Raw genomic sequence first — 27,211 nt, 5'->3', positions numbered from 1 at the left:
TCACATTCCTCCAAAACTCAGTTACTTGTGTTTCTCACTGGTTGATCTTTATCACTTTCAATTAGAGCTACGATAGGACCAAGAATAAATAAACAAGGCATTTGGCTGGAGCAACATGCACTACAGGAAATGATGACCAATGAAATAGCTGATGAGACTCTTCCACAGAAGCTGTGAATGGGTCAGCTTGTCCACAAAACCATGCCCAGAACTTATGAACCCAAATACAAATATTAACAGTTTGGTCTGAACAGTTTCTTCAACATTTACTAAGTCAAATCCAAATATCAACAATTAGACTTTAAAGGTCCCTGCATTGAAGCACTGGTGCTTTCCCCACCTTCAAGTCAGGAAAAGACTGAAGTTGAAAGAGAATGAACTACGAAAGAGATCAACAAATGGGGAAAAGGGCAAATTACCCGATCTCAGAAGTTAAGGGCGGCAGTGGCATTTCTGAAGCGTGTTTTAGGAGCCAGGCTCTTTACAGAAACTCTCTCTATCTTCTCAAACTAAATGGTAGGTAACTTCTCATTTCCAGATGAGGAAAGCATCGGAGAGGTTGTCAAGTAGCTCCCAAGGACACAGAGCTACAAATAACAGAGAGTAAGGAATTGAACCCAGGTCTGTCCATCTTTTAGGGCCAGACGCTTCCCATGACACCACATAGCCTGGGTAGAATTTTCCATGTAGCAGACAGCAAAAGAAGACGGGGTAGCATATAGAAGCTCAAGCTTATCTAATGCAGATTAGATCTGCTTAAACCTTACAACTTTTAAAAAAATTTAAAAAGTCACACTCTGAGAATCTTTTCAGTGCATACGCTCAAATTTTAATGCATATACATGAGTGCACACATACATTCATTCAGTTTTAGAGTACATGCATCTGGTTCTAATAGGAATTGTATAACCGAAAAAAAAAATGTTATAAATTATTCTGTAAAAGTTAACTATTTTTAATAAAGAAACTCTATTGAGTTGTTGCTAAAAGGCTAGAAATCTCCTTTTTTTGATTGACACAATAGCCTGTAAGCCTCACTCCGAGATTTCTAATTTTCCAAATCAAACATCAACACTAGATTCTACAGTATGTATGACAGGCACACCTTTTCTTTTGATCACTGAAGATCCTCAACATCCAGAGTCCTTGTGAAACATTAAAACGTCCAAGACAAAACTGCCATAATATTACTATATTCTTAAATGAAACTTCCCACCAGCGTTACAGTGGAGTTGTGACCTGGGCATAATTACTTCATTTGCATTTAACTACGTGTGCTCTATAAGATGTCGGACAATTCCGGAGGATGTGAGACATGCATCTGCTATTTTCTCAGCCAGTCCTGGCCCCCACTTGCCCCTCACATAATGGGATTCTGGTGTATGAGGCATGTATTTCTAGTACGATGCGGACCTAAGTACGAGCTATCTACTTCTTCTGGTGCTCATCCAGATAAACAGCAATCTATGTCAATGGCAGAAGAAAAACAGCTCTGCCATCCAGAGACAGTATGTCTACATAAGGCGTTTATGGGCAATTTAAAGAATGTTCAAAGATAACCTGACACAAAGGATTCTGCCTCACCTGCTGACTTTATCACTTACCTGCATAAGGAACAACACTGTATCTGTGCTGTCATGCATAGCTTCAGACAATAACTGCTCAACTTCCACTAGAGTTTTGCTCTCATTATCTGGTGAGCAAATTTTGGAGCACTTACTCTCCATCAGCTTCATGAATCACTCTCATTTCCTCAGAGACCTCATGGGAGCTTCTCAAATTATTGAGGCAGGGCACCATCAGGCATCCCACCTTTTTGCTTTATCTAACTTTCTCTTTTCTGCTAAGAACTACTGCTTTCTTAAACCTTTGCACTTGCATCACTAGTTCTAAGAGCTGGCTTCCTTTACAGGGCAATTTTACTGACATAAAACTTTAATCACTTCACACAAGTCACTTGCAAACCAAACGAAGATGAGTAACACAAGTAGTTGGTGGCAGAGCTAGAATTAGAACCCAGACGTCAGTCAGTCTCAGCACTAATGCTGTTTTCATATCCTATGCACAGGGAACAAAGTCTGCTGCACATCAAGAAGACATACACTTGCCAGAAAACATACATACAGATCTGAGGGTGAAATCCCACTGGAGGATAAAGAATCAAGAGCATGGAAATTGTGGGAATCCATTCACACCCACCGAGTCAAGTGAAGAAAGCTGGAGATGGGCTCTGAGGCAGATGGTTACATGAAAGAGCAATCACCACAGGAGAACTTGTGGATCAGACCTTATGCTTTACAGTCTACATTTCGTTTAAATTTCACTTAAATTTAAAGAAGCACCATTATTACCCCCATCTCCCAGATAAGGAAATATCTATAACCAAGTGGGACATGAATCCACTTCCAACCTACCCAAGACTGGGGTGGACAGAGACTTACTTCTATCAGGATCATTAACATTTCAGTTAGCTAAATCCAGAGTCTTAGCCAACAAATCCCTGACTTAATGGTGGATGATTTATTCTCCTAGGCTCTTCAAAAAATTGAGTTTAACCAGAATAGGCCTATATCAAAGAAATTGAATCAATAATTAATCACCTACCAAAACAAAGCACCAGGACCAGACAGGTTCACTGGTGAATTCTACTAACCACTTAAGAAATAACACCATTTCTCTACAGTCACTTTCAGATAATAGAGAGATGACTTCCTATCTCATTCTATGAGGCCAGCATTGCTCTAATACCAAAACCAGACAAAGACATTACAGAAAACTACAGACCAATATCTCTCATGGACACACACGAAAAAATCTTCGACAAAGTATTAGCAAATCAAATCCAAGAATGTATAAATTACACGACATGATCAAGTGAGATTTATCCCAGGTGCGATACTGTGATTTCTATTAAGATATATATATATATGGTCTTTGTCCTGATTTCTGGCACACAGTTCCTGAAACCCTTGGAATTTCCTAAATGATGAGAGTATAAGGGTATCTTCTGTTACGTTAATGAGGTGACTTTTGGAAAGAATCTAAGGATAGGAGCTGGTTGCCAGACGAACCAACCCTGTGATTAGAGGCTTGGAACTTTCAGTCCCACCCCTCAACCTCCAGGGAGGGGCTAAGAGCTGGAGATTGAATCAATCGCCAATGGCCAATAATTTAATCAACCGTGCCCCTGTAATGAAGCCTCCATAAAAACCCATAAGGATTTGGTTCAGAGAGCTTCTCAGTTGGTGAATATGTGGAGCTGCAGGGACAGTGGCACAGTCCAAGGCAGCCTGCAAGCTCTGTGCCTCCACCCATGTGTTTCCCTGTGCGTCTCCTCCACCTGGCTATTCCTGAATTGCATCCTTCTATAGTAAACTGATGATCCAGTCAGTAAAATGTTTCTCTGAGTTCTGTGAGCTGCTCTAGCAAATTAATCAAACCCGGGGATGGAAGGTAGTGTCAGAATTGAGTTAAATTGTAGGACACCCACCTAGTACCCTGAGAATTACTGAGTGCTGTGTGAGAAACATATCCCTACCCTACTACACACTCATTGAAAACTGAGTCTCAGAACCTATTTCCCAGGTAACGCAAGGCTGGTTCAACATCTGAAAACTAATTTAGTTAGGGTAATGAAGCAAAAATCACATGATCATATCAATAGATGCAGAAATCAAATGTGACAAAATCCAATACCTGCTCATGAAAAAACTCTCAATAAACCAGGCATAGAGGGGAACTTCCTCAAGTTGTCAAAACAAACAAACAAACAAACACGACAGCTAATATACTTAATGGCGAGAAGCTAGAAGCTTTCCCACTAAGATCAGAAAAAGGCAAGGATGCCCCCTCTCACCACTTTTTTTCAATATTGTACTAGATATCCTGATATAATAAGGCAAGAAAGAGGAAATAAAAGGTACATGGTAGCCCCACTTATCCACAGGGGATACATTCCAAGGTCCCCAGTAGATGCCTGAAGCCATAGATAATACTGAACCCTATATATATTTTTTCCTATATGTACATATCTATGATAAAGTTAATTTATAAACCAGACTAAGAGATTAACAAAATTAACAATTATAACAATATACTGTAATAAAAGTTATATAAATGTGTTCACTCACTCTCTCCAGTTATTTTTATATTTTTCGGTCCAAATCTATTCCTAAATTTGTGTAACCATCCCTTATTTGCAGTAAATGGCTTGGTGTCACTTGTTTCAGGGGATTCCTTGAAGTCTTCATACAGGCTCGATGCTTTCTGGCATAACACGCTCACGCTGCCATCCGTCAGAACACATTTTCTGTCCACGTGTCCCACTCACAAATTTAATGCCTTTTCCACCTTAACTAAGCACTTTTCACACACTGTGGCCATAAATCTTGCAGTATGAAGTGCGACAGCAAAACTAGCACAAATTTTTTTCCTTCTTCAAAATTTCATAGACAGATTTCTTCTTGTCGTAGATCTAGCAGCCTCAACATATTTTTTTTTCTTTCCTCAAGTCCAGAATTTTCACCTTTCCTTTTAAAGGAAACACTTTATGGCTTTTTTTTTTTTTTTTTTTTTTAGCATATCTCAATTACCAGCATTACTACTCCTATGCTTTGGGGCCATTATTAAATAAAATAAGGATTACTGGAATACAAGTACTGTGACACTGCAACAGCCGATCGGATAACCAGGACAGCTACTAAGTGACTGATAGGCAGGTAGCATATACAGTATAGATATGCTAGACAAAGAGGTGACTCACGTCCCAGATGGGGCAGAGTGGGACAGAACAAGATTTCATGATGCTACTCAGAATGGCATGCAATTTAAAACTTATAAATTGTTTATTTCTGGAATTTTCCATTTAATATTTTCGAAGCATGGTTGATCTTGGGTAATTGACACCATGGAGAGCAAAACCGCAAATAAGGGGAAACTACTGTAACGAGTTGGAAAGAAGAAAACAAAATTGTCTTTGTTAGCATATGACATAATTGTCTGTAGAAAATCCAAAAGAACTAACCAAAAAAAAAACCTTCTGGAACTAATAAAGGATTATAGCAAGGTTTCAGGATATAAGAGTAATATAAAAAAGTCAACCAATATACCAGCAATGAACAAGTGGAATTTTCTATATACCAGCAATGAACAAGTGGAATTTGAAATTAAAAACAAAGCCCTTTACACTAGCAAAATGATATACTTATATATAAGAAAATATATACGTGACCTATATGAGGAAAACTATAAAACTCTGATGAAAGAAATCAAAGATTAACTAAATAAATACAAAGATATTCTATGTTCATGAATAGGAAGATTCAATATTGTCAAGACATTAGTTCTTCCTAACTTGATCTATAGATTCAATGCTAGCCTCATCAAAATCTTGCAAGGTATTTTGTGGATGTTAACAATGTATTCAAAGTTGATAAATGGAAAGGCAATAGGCCCAGAATAGCCAAAAAATATTGAAGAAGAATAAATTACAGGACTGATACTACCTGACTTTTACACTTACTGTAAAGTTACAGTAATGAAGACAGAGTAATCCTAACTGAAGAATAGGCAAAGAGATAAATGTAGCAGAATACAGAGTCCAGAAAGAGATACAAATAAATATACTCAACTGATCATTGACATAGGAGCAAAAGTAATACAATGGAGCAAAAAGATTCTTTTAAACAAATGGTGTTTGGACAACTGAACATCCACATATGCAAAAAAAAAAAAAAATGAATCTAGTCACAGACCTTATACCCTTCACAAAAATTAACTCACAATGAATCACAGACCTAAATGTAAAACACAAAACTACAAAACTACTGGAAGGTAACATAGGAGACAATCTTGATGACCTTGGGTATGGTGATGACTTTTTAGTATATTTTCTGTACATTCACCAAAGGCATGACTCATGAAAGAAATATTTGATAAGCTGGATTTCACTAAAATGAAAATCTTCTGCTCTGTGAAAGACAATGTCAAGAGAATGAGAAAACAAGCCACAGACTGGGAGATTATATTTGCAAAAGACATATCTGATAAAGGACTATAATCCAAAATATACAAAGAATTCTTAAAACTCAGTAAGAAAGGAAAACTTATTTTTAAAATGGGCCAAAGGCCTTAACAGACACTTCACTAAAGAAGATTATACATGGCAAAGAAGCATATGAAAGATGCTCCACATCATGTCATCAAAGAAACATAAATTAAAATAAGTCACCACTACACACCTGTTATAATGGCCAAAATTCAGGGCACTGACACCACCAAATGCTGACAAGGATGTGGAGCAGCCGGAACTCTCATTCATTGCTGGTGGGAATGTAAAATGGTACGGCCACTTTGGAAGACAGCAATTTCTTATAAAGCTAAACATCCTCTTATCATACAATCCAGCAATTGTGCTTCCTGGTATTAACCCAAAGGCACTAAAAACTTATGTCCACACAAAAACTTGTAACAGATGTTTATAACAGCTTTTTTCAAAATTGCCAAAACTTGAAGCGACCAAGATGTTCCTTCAGTAGGTCAACAAATAAAAAATAAAAAATAAAAAAAAACTATAGTACATACAGACCATTGGAACATTATTCAACACTAAAAAGAAATGAGTTAACAAGTCATGAAAAGACATGGAGGAATTTTTAATGCTTATTACTAAGTGTAAGAAGCCAATATGAAAAGGGTACATATTGTATGATTCCATCTATACAATATTCTAGAAAAGGCAAAACTATGAGACAGTAAAAAGATCAGTGGTTGCCCGGGGTTCAGATTGGAGTGGGGAGGGAAAGATGAGTAAGAGAAGGACAGAGGACTTTTAAGGCAGTGAAAATATTCACTGTGTCATACCATAATGATGAATACATGTCATACATGTATCCAAAGTGAGAGAATGTACAACATCAACAGTGAACCCTAAGGTAAACTACAGACACTTTGACTAATAATGATGTGTCAATGTAGGTTCACTGATTTAACAAATGTAGTACTCCGGGATGTTGATAATGGAAGAGGCTATCTATGCACATGTGGGGGCTGAGGGTATATGAGAAATCTCTGTACCTTCCACTCCATTTTGCCATGAACCTAAAACTGCCCTAAAAAATAAAATCTATTTTTTAAAAAAGTGAACTCATAATCTACCACTTACGACCTTGACCAACAAAGGAGAATTTTGTTGGAAATAAAAGTGACAAGAAAGCCACACCTCCTTAGAAGTTTCTTCAATTGTATTTCTCAGAACCCTTGTGCAGAGGAAGGGCCCCAGCTACTCTACATAAGCCCCCAGAGGCAAAGTTTACTGGTTTCAAAGCTCCAGGCCTTAATATTTTCCCAATGGTCCCAGTTCGCACTGGCCTCTCTTCCAGAGATCACCGTTCTGGGCTCACTTTCGTTCTCCCACTCTAGGCTTTGCACACCCCTGCCCCTCTGTCTGGACCACAGCTGGCCATTTCTGCTGACACACAGGCTTGTTTCACAACAAATCTGAAGATTCAAGCTGGAACGTCAATCTTTCCTTCTATTTCTATTTTACATTAATGTTCATTAATGTTAGATACAGATACAATAGCTTCCATGGCCTTCTGTGTTTCTTTGTGAATCAGAAATGATCAAAAAGATTCCCACCACCACTGCCCCTACCCCCACCAATTTTCTTGAGGTAACAACACTCACTTCTGAACACGGGGTTGGGCTTGTTCTAGCCGCCATCTGACACCACCACAGGGTGCAGCTGACACTGCTGTAAAGTGTGACTAGATAAAACCTCCAGTCATCATTAACCTCAGGTGCCGGGAAACATGCAGCCAAAATGTCAAAAGCCTGAGAAAATGGAAGAGTGACAGAAGCGTAGAAAAGCAGGGCTGAGAGGGCTGCTGACAAACCCAGTTTAAAACATACACCCTCGGCTCACTGCCTGAAAAGAGCAAGGGCCTGAGAAGTAGGACCTTAATTAAAGTACCAGCTCTCTGGATAAAGGGAAAGTGTGTTCCTAGCTTTATAAATGTAAGGTTTCGTAACATTTAAATTGCTATGTGTCCATTCGTTTTTCAGCCAATCACATGGAGCTGATGAATGCAGCCTACTAAATCCTATTCATTTTAACAGGACATATGGGTTCCCGTTCATCAAAACAATAGTATCAAGAATATGAAAAAGACAAGCCACAGAAGGGAAGAAAATGTGCATACTGCATAACTTGTATCTAGAATATAAAAAGAATTCTTATATCTTAACAATGAAACTACAATGAGATACCAGTTCATATGTACTGACTAGAATGGCTATAATCAAAAAATGACAATAAAGGTGTGTAGAAACTGGAAACTTCATTTTTTTTTGGCATGAATACAAAATGGGGTAGTCACTCTGAAAACAATTTGGCAGTACTCCAAAAGGTTAAACATAGAGTTACCACGTGATACAGCAATTCTACTAGGTACTAGCCAAGAAGAAATGAATAGATATATCCACACACATCTACACAAAAAGTGATACATACACAAATATTCATAGCAGCATCGTTCATAATAGCTAAACGTGGAAACAACCCCTATGTCCATAAACTGAAGGAAAGATTTTAAATGTGGCACATACATACAATAAAATACTAGGTAAGAAAATGGAATGTAGTGACACAAGGTACAACACAGATGAACCTAGAAAATATTGTTACATGCAAGAAGCCAGTCACAAAAGACCACATATTACATGATTTTATTTATATGAAATGCCCAGAATAACAAACCATAGAGACAGAAAGCAGGTTAGTGGTTACTCAGGGTTGGGGAGTAGGAGATGGGGGTGGGGGATGTGTAGGAATGTGGAGTGGATGCTAATGGGAAGGTTTTTTTTTAAGGGAGATAAAAATGTTCTAAAATTAGATTATAAAAATAGTTGCACAACTCTGTGAAAAAGCTAAAAAAACACTGAACTGTAAACTTTAAAGGGATGAATTATATGGTATGTAAATAATAAAGCTGTTTTTTAAAAATGTGGTGGGATAAATCACAATGGAAAAATATTTTAATTTGAACTGAGTAAACAAAAAGTTCTGTAGGTCATAAAACACTATAAACCTAATTAAGTAGAAAATGATACACTAGGAAAATATTTTAGTAACATACATAACAGAGCATTAAAATAAAGAAGAAGAAAGCTATGATAATTCAGTAAGAAATACATATTGCCTTAGTAAAACAGAGGACAATTACAAAAAAATCTCCAAAGAAAAAAATACAAATGACCAAAAAGTATATAAAAATTCATTTTCAACATTAGTAAGTTTTCACCCAGTAATCTCATTTTATAGTCAATGAAAATATTGGAGATGCCTTTAAATATTACTATAGATGAACACTTTTCCACTGTTCTTTCCTCATGTAAGAGGAAAACCTGGAATCCCTTAACATGTCCAATGCTTGCAGGAATGGACAAATATATCATTGTGTTTATGTACTAAAAAAAAAACAAGGCAGGAAAGACATTCAAGTAAGTGTCAAAAGCAGTTATCTTTCTGGGGGTATGGAAGGAACCAAGATTAATGTATCTCTTTTGTACAAATTATAATGTATTTTCCTCCTCAAATATCATTTCTAAAATTTAGAAAAGATAACATCTAGTATGTAACTCCACTGAAAAGGAATTATAAGATAATCATATATTCTTTATCAGTGGCTTTCAAACCTTGCTACATGTTAGAATCACCTGGGAAGCTTTTTAATCCATTTCCCGTTTGCCCCGAGAATACTCATTGGTGGCACTGTGGCTGCAGCATTTACCCTGAGATAACCTGCAGATTACAGTCCTAACCTTACCTCCAAATTTGTCACAAAATATCTCGCTTTTATTACTATTTTCGCATCACTCTGGTATAGCAATAGTCTTTGGAAACAAATGACATCATTTTATTTATAGCATTGTTTTTAGTAGTGGTATTTCCATTTACAAAATATACTAATTCTCCATCGCTGAAAATGGCAAATCCTAGAAAACGTAGCAGTCCTATGAGTGATGTTAACACTGTTCTCCAACAGTTGTTAGCCGAAGATCCACTTGATTAATCCGATTTATGTATACATTTCTGTTACATCAGGATTAGAGACAAGTTCTGTTTAGAAATAACCCTAAGAACAGTTTTTATATTTTCTTTTCACATTGAAAACCAGATTTGCTTCAGCCTCAAAGAGCATGTTTATGTAAAATTAAATTAACGCTGGCAACAAGCTGCATTTTTTTTTTCCTAAATGGAAAATGTGTTAAAACATTTCAATATCCAGGCCATATCACATATGCATTAAATCAGAATCTCTGAAAGTATGTATGACCCAGGCATCGGTATTCTTTAAAACTCTAGGGGGGTCCCAAGGTATAGCCAGATTGTATATGGGTGAACCAGGACTCGTGGGCAAGGGAATAAATGGCACTCAAAGTCCTGGCGTTCACAGTGGAACAAACGCATGCACATGGCTCTGTTTGAGAACACGGAACAAGAGAGCATGTGTGTCCTGGTCACAGCTGCACATAGCAATAAGAACATGCGGGGTTATCTACTCCTTGGAGGAGGCTACCATATAACAAGCCTCAAGGAGGAAATGAAGAAAGAGTGTTGTCCCATTCATCACAACAGAAGGAACTGTCCCTGTGAAGGTCAAATCCTGGCTGTGGCCCTGACTACTCTGCGGTGAAAGCAGGGCCCAGAACCAGCTGGTTCTACAAGCAGACCTGTGCGGCAACTAGGCATTTTCTATGTTTTTCTCCACTGCCCCCAAGAAGACTCACAGATGCACATGTTCACAACCTCAAGCCTAAGACCGCCGTGTACATGCAATCGAAATACAAAGCTATATCATTTATAGCTCATGTGTCAACAATGGCTAGGCAGAACAATGCAGACTGGCACAGGAGAATGTGCTGGGGAAAGAGAGGGGGCCTGGGCTTAGGCCAAGCTCCACCAATAACATGTACAATGAGGCAAATTCCATAACGATGAGTCGTCTTTGCTTCCATACTTGCAAAGAGGCCTGACTGGATGCGCTCTAGAGGCCTTGCCAACGCTAACATGTCTATGATTCTCCATGATCCTCACTGCAAAACTTCGGGTTATAGAAATTCGAAGCCAGCTGAGTGTTGTTCTGACCATGAACTTCACCTGACTCGGCTGCGATAACTACCCTGATATATTGTGGAAAAAAAGAAAATGGAAATTGTCTGACAAGCACAGACGAAAAAGGACATTCAAAAGAGGGAGGTTGCAGGATGACTTCTGTCAGTCTCCTCTCGCTAATTCTCAGTAGTCTACAACTAGGCCTGACAAAGCACTACATCTAGGCCTGACAAAGCACTACCAGCACCATCCATTTAAGACTGTTCCCAGAAGATGTTGACTTCAAAAAGAAGCCTCTGAAAGAATATTGGAGGGAATGTGAAATCAATACAGCTTTTCTGAAAAGTGACTGGACAGTATGTATCAAGAAGCTTTAAAACTGCACTCCATTTAGTTCAACAATTCTACTTCTGGGAGCCTGCCACTCTTGAGATGTCAGTTGTGTATTAAAAATTAATGGACAAAAATATTCCCATCAAGAGTTCTGGGGATTGGTTGCACAACAATGTGAATGTACTTAACACTATTGAAGTGTATACTTAAAAGGAGTTAAAATGGTAAATTTTAGGTGTATTTTACCACCATTAAAAATTAAAAATTGATAGGCACTTAATAGCAAAAACAAATAAAACACCTTGGCCCATGCTACAATTTTCTTTTTTAACTAACTTAAAAATTAACAAATATCCCCAAACTGGAAATTAGTTAAAAACTAACTATGGACTATTAAAACAATGGACATTAAATATGTTATTCAAGCAAAGTGGAAATTGCTCATGATATTAAGTGAAAAAAGGCAGATCATGTGTGGTCTCCAGTATAGGTGGTGTAGATTTAAAAAACGACTAGAAAATCAAAACGCTAAGAATAGTTCTGTCTCTAAGTTGGGATTTCCAAATTTTCTACAAGAATATTTGCTTGCAGGCGGGGTGGGGGTGGGGAAGCCCTGGCAGACATTAACTCATGGTCCAAGAATCAAAGGGCAGAATGACTTCCACTTTACAGCCTATCAGCTTTGAGGTTTTTCCCTTAAAGAAACAGACAGCCAGAGGGGTTTTTAAAACTGCTAAATCAGCTCTGTCAACTGAGACAGAACTGGAACTAGAAGCAGCGAAGGTGCAAATAGCCAGCACAAGCCAGTCTCCCCATATAAGCAAGGATGAGAAAAGCAGCATCACCCACTTGTCATCATCTGTCGTACCCCATCACAATATTTTAAAAGGTGGCTTCTCATTTGTGCTCTATCTTGTGCCCAAAGTGATCTGGTAATGGGCCCAAAGTGATCTGGTAAATATAATCCAAATATAAAGTAACTAATGATATTACTAATAAATAAGCTACAGGAAATGGGCTCTGCTCTTCTCTGGAAGACAAAAAAGATACATTACAAATATTAATGAATTCTTAATCCAAAAAGGCTTGTAATAGCCACAGAACTATTTTAATGGATACCGGTCCTTGTTTTCATCACCGGAAAATGTATTTCCCATTTAGAAAAAACAAAAAACAAAAAACTGAAATACTCAGAAAATTGTATCTTCTGACTAGCAGTAAAAAAAAAAAAAGAAAAACAAATGGAGCAAGGCAGTAGGAGAGTAAAATAGTAATAACTAGCAATATAATTAGAATGTAAGAAACTCAATCACATAAAATGCAGGGTCACATTATTGTAAGGTTAATGAAACTCTCTGGCCCAAAGTTTCCATGGCCCAGGAGCTAATCACCAATTCTATCAGCATACAAACTTTCATTACTACAGGCTGTGTGAGTGCCTGTAACAGGGGTTTATAGTATTTGACCTTAGCTAGAACAATAGTTTCGGTCCTTGACAGTTTCTTGATTAGCATCAATTAGTGAAGTGTTTCTATCCAAACAAGTAAAGCAGGTCTGGTTTATTTTTAAGTGCCTTCCTAAACAAAAGAGAGCGAAAAGGGTCTTATCTTTAAAATGAGAACAAAAGTCATCAAGGTAATTTCAGAGCTGCGTCTGAAAGATGACAAGATACTGCCAGGTTTGGGGAAGTAGTGGGGGAGTGTGCCACACCTGCAGGTGCTGCTCACACAGCACACTGTATTTACTGTATTGTTAGCAACAACAGTGCTAGCTATTTAAATAGATGACTATTTTTAAATACAGTGCACGTTCACAACCATATGTCAGCTATTTTTATACACAGGTAGAACATTAGGGCTCTGGATAGTTTCCTAACAATATGGCTTAAGCAGAAATCTGTGTGTGTTAGACACTGTGGGAAAAATACTGTTTACTCTCTGATGTATTTTGAGTCAACGCCATTTTTAGGCAAGCACCTCTGCCCTCAACTTTCCTTTTCAAATTAAAATTATGAAGACAATGAAGCCAAAGTACTACTGTGAGACACTAATTTGAGGCACAAATTTGGGCATAACACAAGCGCTGCTTAGTGTATTTAAATATCATTTGAACCAAAAGCATCTAATATGGAGAATATATTCTTCAATCCATTAAAAAGTTGAATGTTGCAGAACTACTCCCCACTTCTATTCATAAGGTCTTTCAAAGAATTCAGCAGAAAAACAAACTTCAGGATATTTTCTCAAAACTAAAGATATCTAATGTGGTCAGGACACAGGAGACAAGGCCTTGTCAGGCCTTCCCTGCCAGAGTGCTTGTAGCCTCAGAGACCCTTCTGGATAGCCGCACTTCCCAGGCTCGCCATGTCACTCATTGCTACCTAGCATCCTACTAAAATGCCACTAAATAAACAAATAAACTGTAACCATGCGAGGTGATGGATGTATTAACTAACCTTATTGTAATAATTTTCCTGTGTGTGTGTGTGTGTAAAATCACTATGTTGTATACCTTAAACTTACACAATGTAATATGTCAACTGTATCTCAAATAAAGCTGGAAAAAGCAATAAATACATTTCAAAAGATTTAAGTCCTACTAAAACAAACACTGAATTTGTTATTAATAATGAAATTGTATCTGAAATGTAGTATTCCCTAGTCTCTCGAGGCCCGGGCGACAAGTCATTTGCAGAAGCACAGACTGGAGGAAAGAAAACTGGCCTAAAGGTCAGACCTCTGCACCTGGCATCACCCTCAGCTAAGGTCCCTAAGGATCCAGATGGGTTCAGAATTCTATGATCTGTTTAGTACAGACAAGGTATACTTGAAAAAGACATTGTGCCCATCCTCAACCATCAGACATAGACACACAGACACACTAATTCAAGGGAAAAGGACAAACGATGTGGCTGATAAAAGAAAAAGTAAAATGCTGTGCACAATTTATAAAAAGGGAGTGATTCTAATGGGGGTAATCGACAAGAAAGGCAGTGTGAAAACTATGATTTAAAAGAAGAAATCTAACAGAGATACAGCAGTAGGGGGCGGGCAAAGAGGAGGAAGAAAGGACATTCCAGGAATTTCCCCAAACACTGATAAACAGGTCAAATTCCTTGGCACAGGAAATCATTTCATACCGAAAAGGTTTCCAAGTTCCAGCTAATGACTGGATTGTTAACAATGTTGTCCAAAATAAGAAAGTTCTAGAACAATAAAATATTTTGGACACTCATCAATTCATAGCAACGTTTCTAACACTCAAAGCCTTAAGAGTTGCTCTCAATTTTATCCCCGTCCCCCAAAACTACAAATATCCACTAAAAGATTCAGAAATAATGTACATGACTTTATAAGAAAAACATATATTTAGGAAACCAGAAAAATATCCAATTTTACAGCCCCAAGGTACATTTTAGACCAATTCCAAACATGTTTATATGTAAATGAGAAGAATTCTCGCACTGGCCATATGATCAATAAGGCCCCAAACTGTCATGTCCTCAGTAAACAAACACTGCAAAACTAAAAGAAGATCAGAGAATTTTTATCACTCTAGGTATCAACATTCTGGAAAGGCTTTCCTCACAACTGATTCATAACCTCTCCAAGTAATGTTGGGTTTCTAACTTTAAATATAAAAGATTGGTAAGCATGAGGGAAGCAAAAATACTTTGAACAAGTAATCTATTAAGTCCTTTGCCCCCACTGCTTCAAAAGTCTGATTGTCACAAACAATTAAATTTTATAGCCATTCATATGCTCTATGGTGTGAACCAGGAAAATACATCAGTATATAAAGCTTGGTAGTAATAACTGTTAATCAGGTTACAATTGCCAAAACCCAAACCCTTAAAATGCACCACAATGAGTTTAAAGTGTTCCCTAATTCATGAGCAAAAAAACACCAAAACCGATGGTTAACATTAATATTTATAACAAGACCTTGAATCTTTGTCAAAGTTTAGCCTCAGCAATAGTTTATACATAGGTTGAACTAAATAAGTCTATCCAAATCATAATTTTTAAAAAAGATTTTCTTCACCCAGAAGTTATAGTAACAAAGAAAAACCTTCTTCCAAATTTCTTTTAAGCACTAGTCTTGCTTAATTTCATACGGGTATTAAGAACATAACCAAGACAGCTGGTTTGGGAGCTGTTTTGTTGCTCGTTTACCTGGGGATTTTTTGTTTGATCTTGATTGCACCGAGTGAGACTGTCGAGGCAGCAGAGGTGATGAAGGCAGAGACATTGACACACCCTTGGCCAAGCTCACTCTGTAGGTGTCCTCTGCTACAGAAAGATTGCTCATGGAAAAGTCACCATCATGGCCAAGGGGCAGGACTGGCGGGGAAGTCTCTGGACCAAAGTCGCTTCCTGGTGTGGAGAAAGAAAACCTCAGATTAGACCATCCATCACAGGTAGATGCAAATTTATTCCTAAGAACTATATTCTTGGAATATAATTCCCATATATCATATATGTGTGTTAAATATATTTTTTAATGATTTTTTTCCTCTACCACTTTTACAACTTTTTACCCTGTGAGGGAAAATTCAAGTTTCACCACTCAAGTATCAATGAACTCTTCCTCATACCCCTTTCTGCACCATAGCAGCTGGTCTGGTTTCATTCATAACAATGGGTCCAGAAAGCCACGGATCTGAGATTTAATCAAGAACAAGTATGAACGATCCACAAGAAGCTTTGATTTCAGCCTGAAGTAAGGGGGTGTGGTACTGGCCTTACATAGGTATCAGCAGAACAGATTCAAACACCGAGATCCATTCCATAACTCCCTGGCCTCCCACCACCTCTCTCCAATAAAAGTGTCCAAAGGAGCATTTAGCTTACTTCAACATTCCTCCCCAGCCCCATAAATCTCTTCTCTCATCTGATCTACTCCACACTCCCCATGGTATGGAGTCCACCCTCCTACAATTTAACTAGCCAAACCATTAGTCATGAGACTAGAACCACAGCTCACTTATTGAGCAGGTTCCCTTTGGTATTCAGCCCCTAAATGAACTTAAGGACAAACGAGTTTATTATTATAAAAAAACATTCTAGAGTAAGCGGATCCAAAGAAAAAACACAGAGGAAGCAATTACAGTGAAGAGAGTACACAGGGAAGAGAGTATGTAGGCTAGGACCAGCATCTCTGAGGAAGAGAAAAAAAAACACAGCCAATTCTCAAGAATTCAGATCCCATGCTCTCCTATTGTTCCTCTCCAACCCATCACCTTCCTCCACTCCCACTAAGAAGCAACTGAGGGAGTGCAAGCATAGGAGATAAATCATTATCCTGATGATTAGAAACATCTTCAAGCTCTAAACAATAAACAGCAGAATTGGAAAGCTTTAGAAAGTTTTCCACAAGCAAACTAGTCTCTCTGAAATGCTATTCAATTGGTCTTTACCATGCCTGACTCCGAAAGAATCAAGGTCTGGATTTGAAAACTATCTAGCCAGGCAGAAACTCAGTTTCTGTAGATCATGTACACAAGGCTCAAAGGGATGTGAGCTAAACCATCCCATTCAAACTGCACTGTGGTGCTTGTTTCTCATGTGAGTAGGTGTGGTGAAGTAGGGAGTCCCCCCTCCACAGACCTGGAGGGGGTGCTGTTTAAAACACACAAACAAGCTCATGTCTGACTTTCAAAGGCAACCCAAACCCAGGAGACCTGCCAACAGAAAAGCCGTGGGTTTTGCAGAGGGTAAGATGGCAAATTCAGAAAGGTAATTTGGTCTCACCTGGACTGGCTACGCTCGAAGGGGTTTTAATAAACTTGGAAAACTAAATATTTATCACTAAACGCCCAAATGACTAATATCTGAAAAAAAAAAAATTTTTTCCAGGAAACTCTCATTAAAATTTTCAAAAACAAGAACATCCATGCAAACACCCAAGACAAATACCATTCCATCTTTGAAAGAAAGCAAGCGGGAGTTAGTGGAGAGCTTTAGCTTCTAAGTCCATGTGAGTTACTATCCCCACTCTGGTCCTCCTACAGTTCTCGCCCACCTTCCTTCCTGAGCCTGCACTGTAAGAAGCCATTACCTCCGATTTCCAGGACCTAGGAGCTAGTCCTACACCACCATGGTCAAGCTTGAAATCTTTCAAAGCCACCTCTCTGAGGTCTTGAGCCAGGACATGCATTTTCCCAGTTGCCTCCCCCACAACTGTCTGACGATAAAACAGATCTTAAGGCACAGCTGGGGGTGCACCATAAGGCCAACTCCCACTGAGGCAGAATGCCCACCACACTGAGACTTGTGAAAGCAGAAGGGACAATTGTTCTCTCTGGTCATGTTCTCTCATGACCAGTTCCAACGACCACATCAGTGTCAATTTAGGAATATAAACAGGTGCTGTGCTTACAAGAATGGTGCCTGGTCACCTGATACCTGGATGTTTGGCAAGAAACAGTAGGAGATGGACAAGAACTTGGAAAGCACTGAGGCCACAGCCAAAAAGCTCAGGGTATTACACACATAGCATTTAGGGGGGACCTTTAAGAAGTGACACTGGCTTTCCATGTGGTTTGAAGAGAGTCACATTACCCTGTGGCTGCCCTTATGCTGCCTAAACAGACTTGGGTAGTCAAATGGCTGTGGGGTGGCCTGATACAAGCAGGTTCTGGGGCAAGGCACTGTCTTTCCTACTCACACAGAAATATTTCTGACCTGTCCAAAAAGAAAAAAGAAAAGACACCCAGACTTCAAGTCCCTTAATTTGGATAGGTACACAAAATTAGAGAGAAATGCATCTATTGTAACAACACCAGAAATAAAAAGTAAAGCTCATTACTGAGAAAGAGTTTGTTCTCTTAAATACTTAGTATCCTCCAACGTAATACAAGAAAAATTGGGGATTCGGGGAAGGGTAAAAGAGAAATAGAGTTTCTTACTCACAAATTCTGCCCATAAACTTTGTTTATATCAAGCAAAGCAAATATTTTCATTAACTGCAAGTCTGGTGGGGGTGAGTTTCCAAAGCATGCCGTAACCATGAGGACCTTCAGTCCTGGAGCAGCTGTGCTCCAGCACTTTGATTTTATGTGATCGGCAATAAACTAGGACTTAGAGATGGTGTTTGGGGAGGAAGGGTTTCTATTTCCAGTTTACTTTGTTATCTCACTATAATATCAGTCCCAAACATGCTGTTCTGTCGGTTTGTTTTGCAAGCACAGTTAAAAATCCCAAACTTCCAGCTTCCTTTTATTTGAAAGACACACAGCAGGGAGAGACGTTTTGTGTATGAACAGGCAGCACAAAGCAAATAGGGTGGTGATCCAGTGATTCAGAAATTGAAGATAGCACTGTGGAGCCTGGCAAAGGGATTCCAGTCAAAGTCAGTCCAAGAGCATCACAAAGATTCAGATGACGCCAGTGGCAGAAAGCGAAAATCTCTCAGGGGTGTCCATGAGAACTATGCAATGTTGGTGTGGGCAATACAACACCAGAGATTCTCCGGTTGATTAACATGCCTCAGCAGATACTTAGAGGTTTAAGAGGAATGAAAAACATTTCATTGCAACGACCACCATGGCTGGCACATTGCTTTTACCCTCAATTAAGTGATAGGAAACACAGTTCAATCACCCTTCCTGTTGCTACAGCAGAAATGCCCAGGCCAGGTAGGATGATGCATTCTCTTCAGGTTAAGAAAACCATATCGACCACGAATGATTTACCAGGCCTCCTTCTGTTCCACCAGCAGGTGTTTCCCATGGAACATTTACACGCCATAGACACTCACATACAGCCCAACATGCTTTTAATCTCAGACAGCATCTGGTCCCTCAGACAGCATCTAGTCCAGTCACACTGTATCACAGACTGGATGCTGGGGTATGGGGGTTACCCATGAGGAAGTTAGAGCCTCCCCCCAACTAGCCAGCAATTAAGGACTTTACTTTGGGAAAAAAAAAAAATTAAAGTCCCCCAAACAGACATGTTTTTAAATAAGTTAAATCTATAAAAGGTCAGCATGTTTTTGCTATAATAGCTTAGGTTTCGCATATGGTCTGTCATTCATATGCACACACACACCTTTTCTCATTTTAAAATCACCTATTCTGAGTTTGGAAAATAAAAGACTATAAAGGGCATGGTGGCATAAGGTTCTTCCTGTTTATAATAAATGCAAGTAAATACATACAAAATACATACACACATACATACACACGAGAGAACTGTAAATCCAAGTCATAGTTTGCAAAGATAATTAGAATTATCAAAGGGGATAAAGCCATCCAATAAAGCATTTTAAATTGGCAGAAATGACTTTTGATTATAGCTCTTTAAAGTTTTCCACTATCACGAAGTTTTTCCACAGACTGTGAAAAGGGATTTAAATGCATAATAGCAGAAAATGCAAACCCAGGAGATAATGCACGTTTAAAGGCAGCTAGGCAGAATGGCAATGTCCAACACCACAGATTCAAGTACATGGAGTGCAGGATTAGAGAGGGCTTAAAAAACGAGGGCAATGAAGCCCGGGAGATGAAAGCAAAAGCACATTTCAAAAAAAGTAGACCTGAGAAAAGCAAGGGTGAGCTCAGACATTCAGGTAAATAGGTCTGCAGATGCAGGAAATAAGATTTCCATTTATTGTGTCGTTAGGTGGAGGAGCGGGGAAATGGAAGCTCAGAATAGAAAGTGGAAAGATGTTCTGTTTATCCAGTTCCAGAAAACGGGACTTGTGCAATACACTTAACTAGGGCATTAAATGTGTTAGGCATATTTTGTGTGGTCCCTGCCTGAGAGGGCACTAACGTTTCTTAAGCATATTTCCAACATAAGGTTTTATAACCATATAACTCATATATATTTACAGAAACCTAGAAAATTGAAAAAGACTTCCTCCCACAAGATCCAGTATCATTTTTGGAAACTTCAGAAGGCTGTCTCTGTAACCGAAAGCACTTTAAACCATTTTACATCTCACAGGATCTCCCCAAGTATCCAGACAGATTGTTAATGTGCATTTTCAAAAGAAAGATTAATGTATCCAAGAAAGCAATTTTCTAAAACATTCACACGGTTGCGACTAATTCTCAAACAGTACCTCTAAGAGACAACAAAGCAGCTAACTTCCAGAATACAGAAAAACCTGGTCAATAGGACAAGTTTACCCTTCTGTCTTCAAATTTCTTCCCAGCGGGTTCTAAACAGAAATCAGTTTAGTATCTAGACAGTTTTATTCTTAATACTCAACGATTATAGAACCAAATGTACTTTACTCTGAAACAGATAATGAGTAAACAGACTGGCATTTCCTCTCTAATTGTCAGTTTTCCCTCTAACGCATGTCATCATGCAAGTTTCTGAGCTTTAAGACTATATAACCTCAGAAAAACTCCCACTCTGAAGCCCCAGGGCGGTGCACTTTCCAACCAAAAAAAATGTTTTATTTAGATTTACTATGTGTTAGGACAGCGTTTCAGGGTCTTCCTATCTATAAACTCATTTCTTTATAACCACTCTATGAAGTAGGTGATAATAGCATGACCCTCCTTCAATAAGGAAACTGAGGCACAGAAAGCATCAAGTATCTTGCCACAGGAAATTGGCAAATAGCAGAGTTGAACCTGAATCCAGGCCAGGCAGTCCCAACCGGAGTCCATTCTCTTGGCACCACTCCCCTGAGAAAAGGCGACCAACATGGGCCTTGCAACATTACGTCGTTTTGTATATTTAATAGGAAAAAACAAAAATAATATATGCAGGTCTACGCGCAGTACTGGGCCACTGTGAGAAGAAACCTGTCCCCTCATCTATTTTTCACTTTTCGTGCTGGTTAATTAGCTCCCCAGCGCTCCTGGAACACTCCATTTGGGAGGCACTCTGGCCCAGTGATCATTACTTTTATTTCAGTCACACCTTATGCCATCACCATACAAGTGAAGCTGATGTGAGTGAGACAGATGTTTAGTCATCAAGCACCCAAAATAGTTTCTTCTCACTTTACTTTGTACTGTAAATTTGTTAACTCCTGCAGCCTTTGGGCCTGCCATCTCTGTTGCCAAGGTGGATGCTCTGAATGCCAGTCCCACCACATAGAACAAAGAATCCCGCCACTCTACCTGGCCCAGGTGAATGAAGTAGTGAAGCAGCTGCGGGCAAAAGCAACCCGGCAGGGCTCATGAAATAATGGAATTCATTACTCTACATTTTCTTGTCAGGCATACTCCAGACCCGGGAACTGTCAGACACACCACACTCAGAATCTGAGATAGGCCACACCGGCCACTTCTGCCCACAATTAGTTCCTATCCCTGCACAGAAGGAAGGTTGAGCACGTGCATCCCAAGGAGACTGTCTAACTGGCCTGGTGTCCAGTGCAGGCACTGGCTGTTAAAGCTCACCAGGCTGAGAACCACAGAAAAAAGAAGGTGGTTAAAAAGATCTGAAACAACTGTGTTCCTATTACAAGACAGAGATCAGAGAGGTGAAAAGAAAAAGAAACTTAATACTCAATCATCAGATGATTAAAATAAGTTTCCATTATTCAAATTGTGTACTCCTTAAGTGTGTGTGTGTGTGTATATATACATATAAATATACACACACATGTGTATCTGTGTATACACACGTGCAGATACATTGTGTGTTTATACATCAATATATATAAACATACACACTTGCATATGCATGGAAGGTTTCTAGAAGGACACACAGGAACCAGGAGCGGTGGCTGCCTCTGGGAACAGAAACTGACCAACTGGGAGCATGGATGGAGGTATATGCTTTTATACAGTTTACATTATTTTCCATGTGCATACGTTTCCTATAAACATTTGAAATTTACATTCCGTAGGATCGAACCATGTACAGATGTGAAGATCTTAAGTCTAAAAGAGCCACCTGAGATAGCCTAACGTGGCAAGTGAGTGAAAGGAAGTTCCACTACACAAACACTGTTTAAAGTGACAGTGTGTGGTGCTGACTGCTCGGAGGTGATCTTGTTTCCAATTGGCTGAAGTGGACACAGGACAGAAGAGTAAGAAGGGCCCCAGTGCCCTGCTCTGATTCCCAGCAGCACTGAGTGCACTTGATCTCATCATCTCATCATGCTTCTTCTCTGCCCACTCTTCACCCTGCCCACTCTCTCCCAAGTCCTGGTCATCTCTGCTGCTGGGGTGGAATGTGGGAGCACTTGTGGATGCAGCTCAGACAGGATAATATGGAGCTGTGGGGAAACATCAGGTCTGCCAGGGAGAAGGCAGAAAGAGGGAAAGAGAAGGACTGAGGCAGGACAAGAGCAAGGAAGACAGAGGTGAAAAAAAAAAAAAAAGGGGGTGGGAGGTGGGGAATAACCACTATTGCAGCCGGGTAGGGTAGAGGTAGGATATGAATTCCTATTTCAACTGAAAACTGCCTCTGGCTAACAGTCCTCACAAAACCTCTCCTAAGAATCTTATAAAATACCTGTAACTACAAAGTAAAAGACAAAAAACTCACAAGTTCAAAAACTATATACCAAAAGCGAGTGCCAGAAAAAAAAGAATTCTCAGTAATTTTAAGGATGGAAATGGAGCATCTTTTGTTTTTCTTCCACACATGAGCCCACCAGGTGGGGGAGACACCCAGTCTTACACCCTGATGTCTGTTCTGCTATCCACCCCAGCCTACCAGCAGGAACCAAGAGATTCATGTAAGTAAATTGGGGCTGACGAGATCTTTTCTCTTTCAACGAAAATCCAGCCCCCTAAGCACCCCCAAATAATAAATGGTGGGAGGCTGAGAAAACACCACTTATTCTTGAAAGAGAATGGAATATCTTCTTGAAGACTCAAAGAAGACTGAGGAAAAAAAAATTCAGTAAACTGTTTGGCACCCTCAACAGAACACAGGATGACATGGCTTCTATACCCTTCACATGGTGCTTCTGTTTTAATTACTTTATCTATAGGTTGGACTAGGATTAAAGAGAAAGAAAAAGCAATAGCCAAATTATGATCCACATTTCAGGCATGAAGACTAGAATTAACACTACAGAAAGTTCACTCAGTGATAAAGAACAAGCCTGAGGCAGTCTCCCCAGGATGCTGAGGAAAGGGGCAAACATTTTCATGATGTAAGAAAAAGATTATAGGTATGGAAAACAAAATGTATTTCTGAGAAGAAATAAGGACATTATATTAATTTTAAAAATTCAAAAACAATCGTTTTTCGAATTGAGTTTTGCATTTTAAAAAGGACCCACTATGTTCGGTACTGTTCCCCTGAAGGGAGACCCACACATCCTGGTAAAACTTTAAGTTGACAGTTTAAGAAAAAATTAGACCAAGCATTCAGATAAATATATAGTTATAACAATTAATGGGCTACCAACCAAAGAGACTTTCAAAGAAACCAGAACGTAGAACCCAACTGCTCTCAGACTTCTTGTATTATTATCTAGGGCTGCTGTGACAAAGTACCACAAACCGCATGGCTTAAACAACAGAAATCTATCCTCACATTTCTGGAGACTATAAGTCCAAAATCTAGTTGTTGGGCAGGGTCCATGCTCTCTCTGAAAGCTCTAGGGGACAATCTGGTCCATGCTTTTCTCTCAGTTTCTGGTGATTCTGGACTTCTAGACACATCACCCCAATCTCTGCTTCCGTAATCATAAGGCATTATTTCCTGTGTACATGTCTCTTCTAAGCACACCAGTCACAATTAGGCCCACCCTAATCAAATATGACCTCATTCTACCTTGATTATCTCTACAAGAACCCTACTTCCGAATAAGGTCACTCTCACAGGTACTGAGGGTTAGGACTCCAACGTCATCTTTTTGGAAGACACAGTTCCATCCGTAACATTTTTCGCCGCCAGAAGTCAAAAATCAACACCTACAACACCTGAAGCAGCAGGTAGCAGGATGGAACCTTATAAAATCGAACCGCGTTTTTATTAAATGCAATATCAACCAAAAAACATTCTCAGAAACTCAAAGAAGACTCAGAAAATGCACAGCCCATTTATCCTTCTTGAGAAAAAGGCTACTTAAGAATCAAATTTAATTACTCAACCGTGGGGACATTATGATTAAAAAAAAAAAAGGCAATAAGCTATCACCCAAGCCCAGCCTTCAAATGCTTCACTCAAATGTCCCTCTTCTGCTTCCGCTACTGTCTCGGAAATGTGTTTTCTGGACCATATCTTTCACCACATAATGCATAAAGAATCTCTATATCTGGTGACCTCTTAAAACGATAGCGCCCTGTGCCAGAACCTGCTAACAATGGCTAATATTTTTTACATGATTGTGACACTGGGCAGAGAAAGCTCTCTCCACCCCTCCCCACCCTGAGCAAGGAGAGTAACAGAGACTACCACAATGACCATTTCCATTCCCAAGGAACTGAAATTACAAAAAAAAAAAAAAAGATGAGATTACCATATGGTCAAAGTTTTTTAAAACATGTGGAATAAACCTTTAAGCCAGTATAGTCAATTTTGCATATGCCACATGACAATGGAGATATACCATGTACCACCAAAAGCTAGAAGGAAGTTCAATAAAATGTCAGTGGTGGTTATTCCAAGAGGGTGGAAGCATCGATGGGTTTTTCCTTTACATTTTAAGGTGGATGTATGTTGTGACGTTTTTACAAGAATGTTTTATAAAACACTTTAATGTCTATTAAACATTTATTTGAAACGAATTTGTATCTATCTCCTTTTAATTCCAGAGGTTTCTCAGCAAGCCCCCGTGCCCCCATCTCCCATGGGTACCTACAGGTCCCTTTCCCCGGAAAGAAGGACTCACTCAATCTTCCATATCTAGGTACCTCTAACTATGCCTACTGGTTTTACTCAATCCACCTTGCCTCGTCCCTCCAACCCAAACTGTCCATAGTCATCTTTCCCCCAGGTCTTTCTGACGTTGGACTGTTCTCACAGTAAAGTTCTAGACTGGCTTCCTCCCACGGTCACCTTGTGGTCCTATTCTGCTTTTAACTTCCAATCTCCAACCAATTAATCTTTCTCTTAACATTAAAGTCCCTCTAAATCCACCACCTCTACATACCCTTTGAATTTATAACAACACAGAAAACTCCATTTTTTCCACAGAACTTTCTTTAGTGGTGGGGGTGGGGGTGACGTGGGGAATGATGAGGGTAGGTCGATCATGCCGCACATCTTACACCTGTGAGAACAGTGCCCGGGAACTCTGCAATAGGGCAGCCCCGGGGACCGCACCTACACCCTGGACACTCAACTCCTAAAACCTCCATCGCAATCACATACCCAGCCCCACCGTAACTGCTGGTGCTCACTTACCCCAGACTTCACACTGAGTACCCACGTAGCACATCAGGATTCATATTGAGTTCTCTAACTGTATATATATGCTCATCGAGTATATCTGCCCTAATGATGAGGGTGATTACGCTGGCAGTTATTAAGACCTTACTTTGTGTACAACAATATAAGCACTTTATATTCATTAGCTTATTTATACCACCTATTCCATTTAGAGTAGATGCTGTCATTGCCCCCTTGTTACAGATGAGGAAACTATGGCTTAGAGAGGCTAAGTAAGTTGTCTGGAGTCCCATAGCCTATAAAATGGCAAATCCAGATTTTAACTCAGGCAGTCTGAGCCCACAGTCAAAATTTTTAACCATGGCATTACGTTGGCCTGCCTTCCCACACCACGTGGATCCGCTAACCAAGGTGCATGCTGAGCGTGGAGTACTGTTCGGTGCTTGAGAAATTCTAACTATCATCCACAGATAATTTAGCAAGTCATGTTGCTCTGAATGATAATCATCAGGAACATTCTGTCATGTTGGACATGCTGACATTTTGGGGGTGGAAAAATAAGAGGGAAAAGGCTTTAGAACAATACCATAACCAGTACACCACCCCCTCACTAACTACTCAAATCCAAACTCTGGCAGTCCCGTCAGCAAAGCTGCCTGCCAAGAGGCCTCATTACAAAAGAAGGAGAATAAAAGGGAGCTGCTACCATTTATCTTATTTCAACTCCTTACAAGGAAAATGGGATTTATAAACATTCGGGAAAACATGCCTCAAAGTTTCTAGGCAGTATTTAAAGTTCCTTACCCACAAAAACGCTTTAAAAATTCAACACAACCAATTCAATGCACATTCTAGAAAGAAGCAGATGAAATCAATTGTGTACATGTGGCTATTCAACAAGATCCTTTTCAGGCCTGATTAGGGGGGAGGACAGGGAGTGGGGACAGAATTAGATGACTTTACATTTTCTGCCTCTGCCATTTTATTTGCTATATTCCTCCTCCATCATCGCCACAAAAAGAAATCACAGCTCAGTTTTCGACACAGCAGCCTCAATGACATGTCTGGTAAAATATCTTAGCAACAATGTCAATATTGTCTCACTACAGCTAAGCATATTAACATTCCACACTAATCATTATTTCTCAAATATAAAACGGAATGCGAGTTACTCACTTCATTCATTCTGAGTATGGCTGGCAAAATAGCCCTCTAACAATTCTATACAGTTGCATGTAAATTAAACATCAAAATTATATTCGCTAGCTTTTAGTTTTTGTGTATCTAACTTGCAAGTGTGAGAATAAGCAAATGTTGATGAGGAATCAGCATAAACACAAGAACCATATAAGATATATTGACAAATTACTTCAATCAAATCCTGTCCCTTACTATTTCTGTAATGAAATCCTTTCAAACTCATCTGCTTGTACATCTATATTTCAAATTCATCTTTATAGGGCTGCTAAGAACAGAGTTTACTAGATAATGG

At 39.3% G+C, this 27,211-nt stretch overlaps 1 protein-coding gene across 11 annotated transcripts in view; it reads right to left on the bottom strand.

Annotated features, from left to right (window-relative positions):
* Positions 1 to 27,211, bottom strand: part of TANC1 (tetratricopeptide repeat, ankyrin repeat and coiled-coil containing 1) — a 214,357-nt gene that overhangs the window by 104,598 nt on the left and 82,548 nt on the right. For all 11 annotated transcript variants that reach the window (XM_039855457.1, XM_039855455.1, XM_039855459.1 and 8 more), the window contains one exon: positions 15,625 to 15,825. In XM_039855457.1, the coding sequence (XP_039711391.1) occupies positions 15,625 to 15,825 (201 nt within the window). The remainder of the gene's footprint in view (positions 1 to 15,624; positions 15,826 to 27,211) is intronic.

The sequence above is a fragment of the Pteropus medius genome, unplaced genomic scaffold (assembly GCF_902729225.1).
Source record: "Pteropus medius unplaced genomic scaffold, Ma_sr-lr_union100, whole genome shotgun sequence".
NCBI classification, from domain to species: domain Eukaryota; kingdom Metazoa; phylum Chordata; class Mammalia; order Chiroptera; family Pteropodidae; genus Pteropus; species Pteropus medius.
This window is presented reverse-complemented; position numbering and strand designations above follow the sequence as displayed.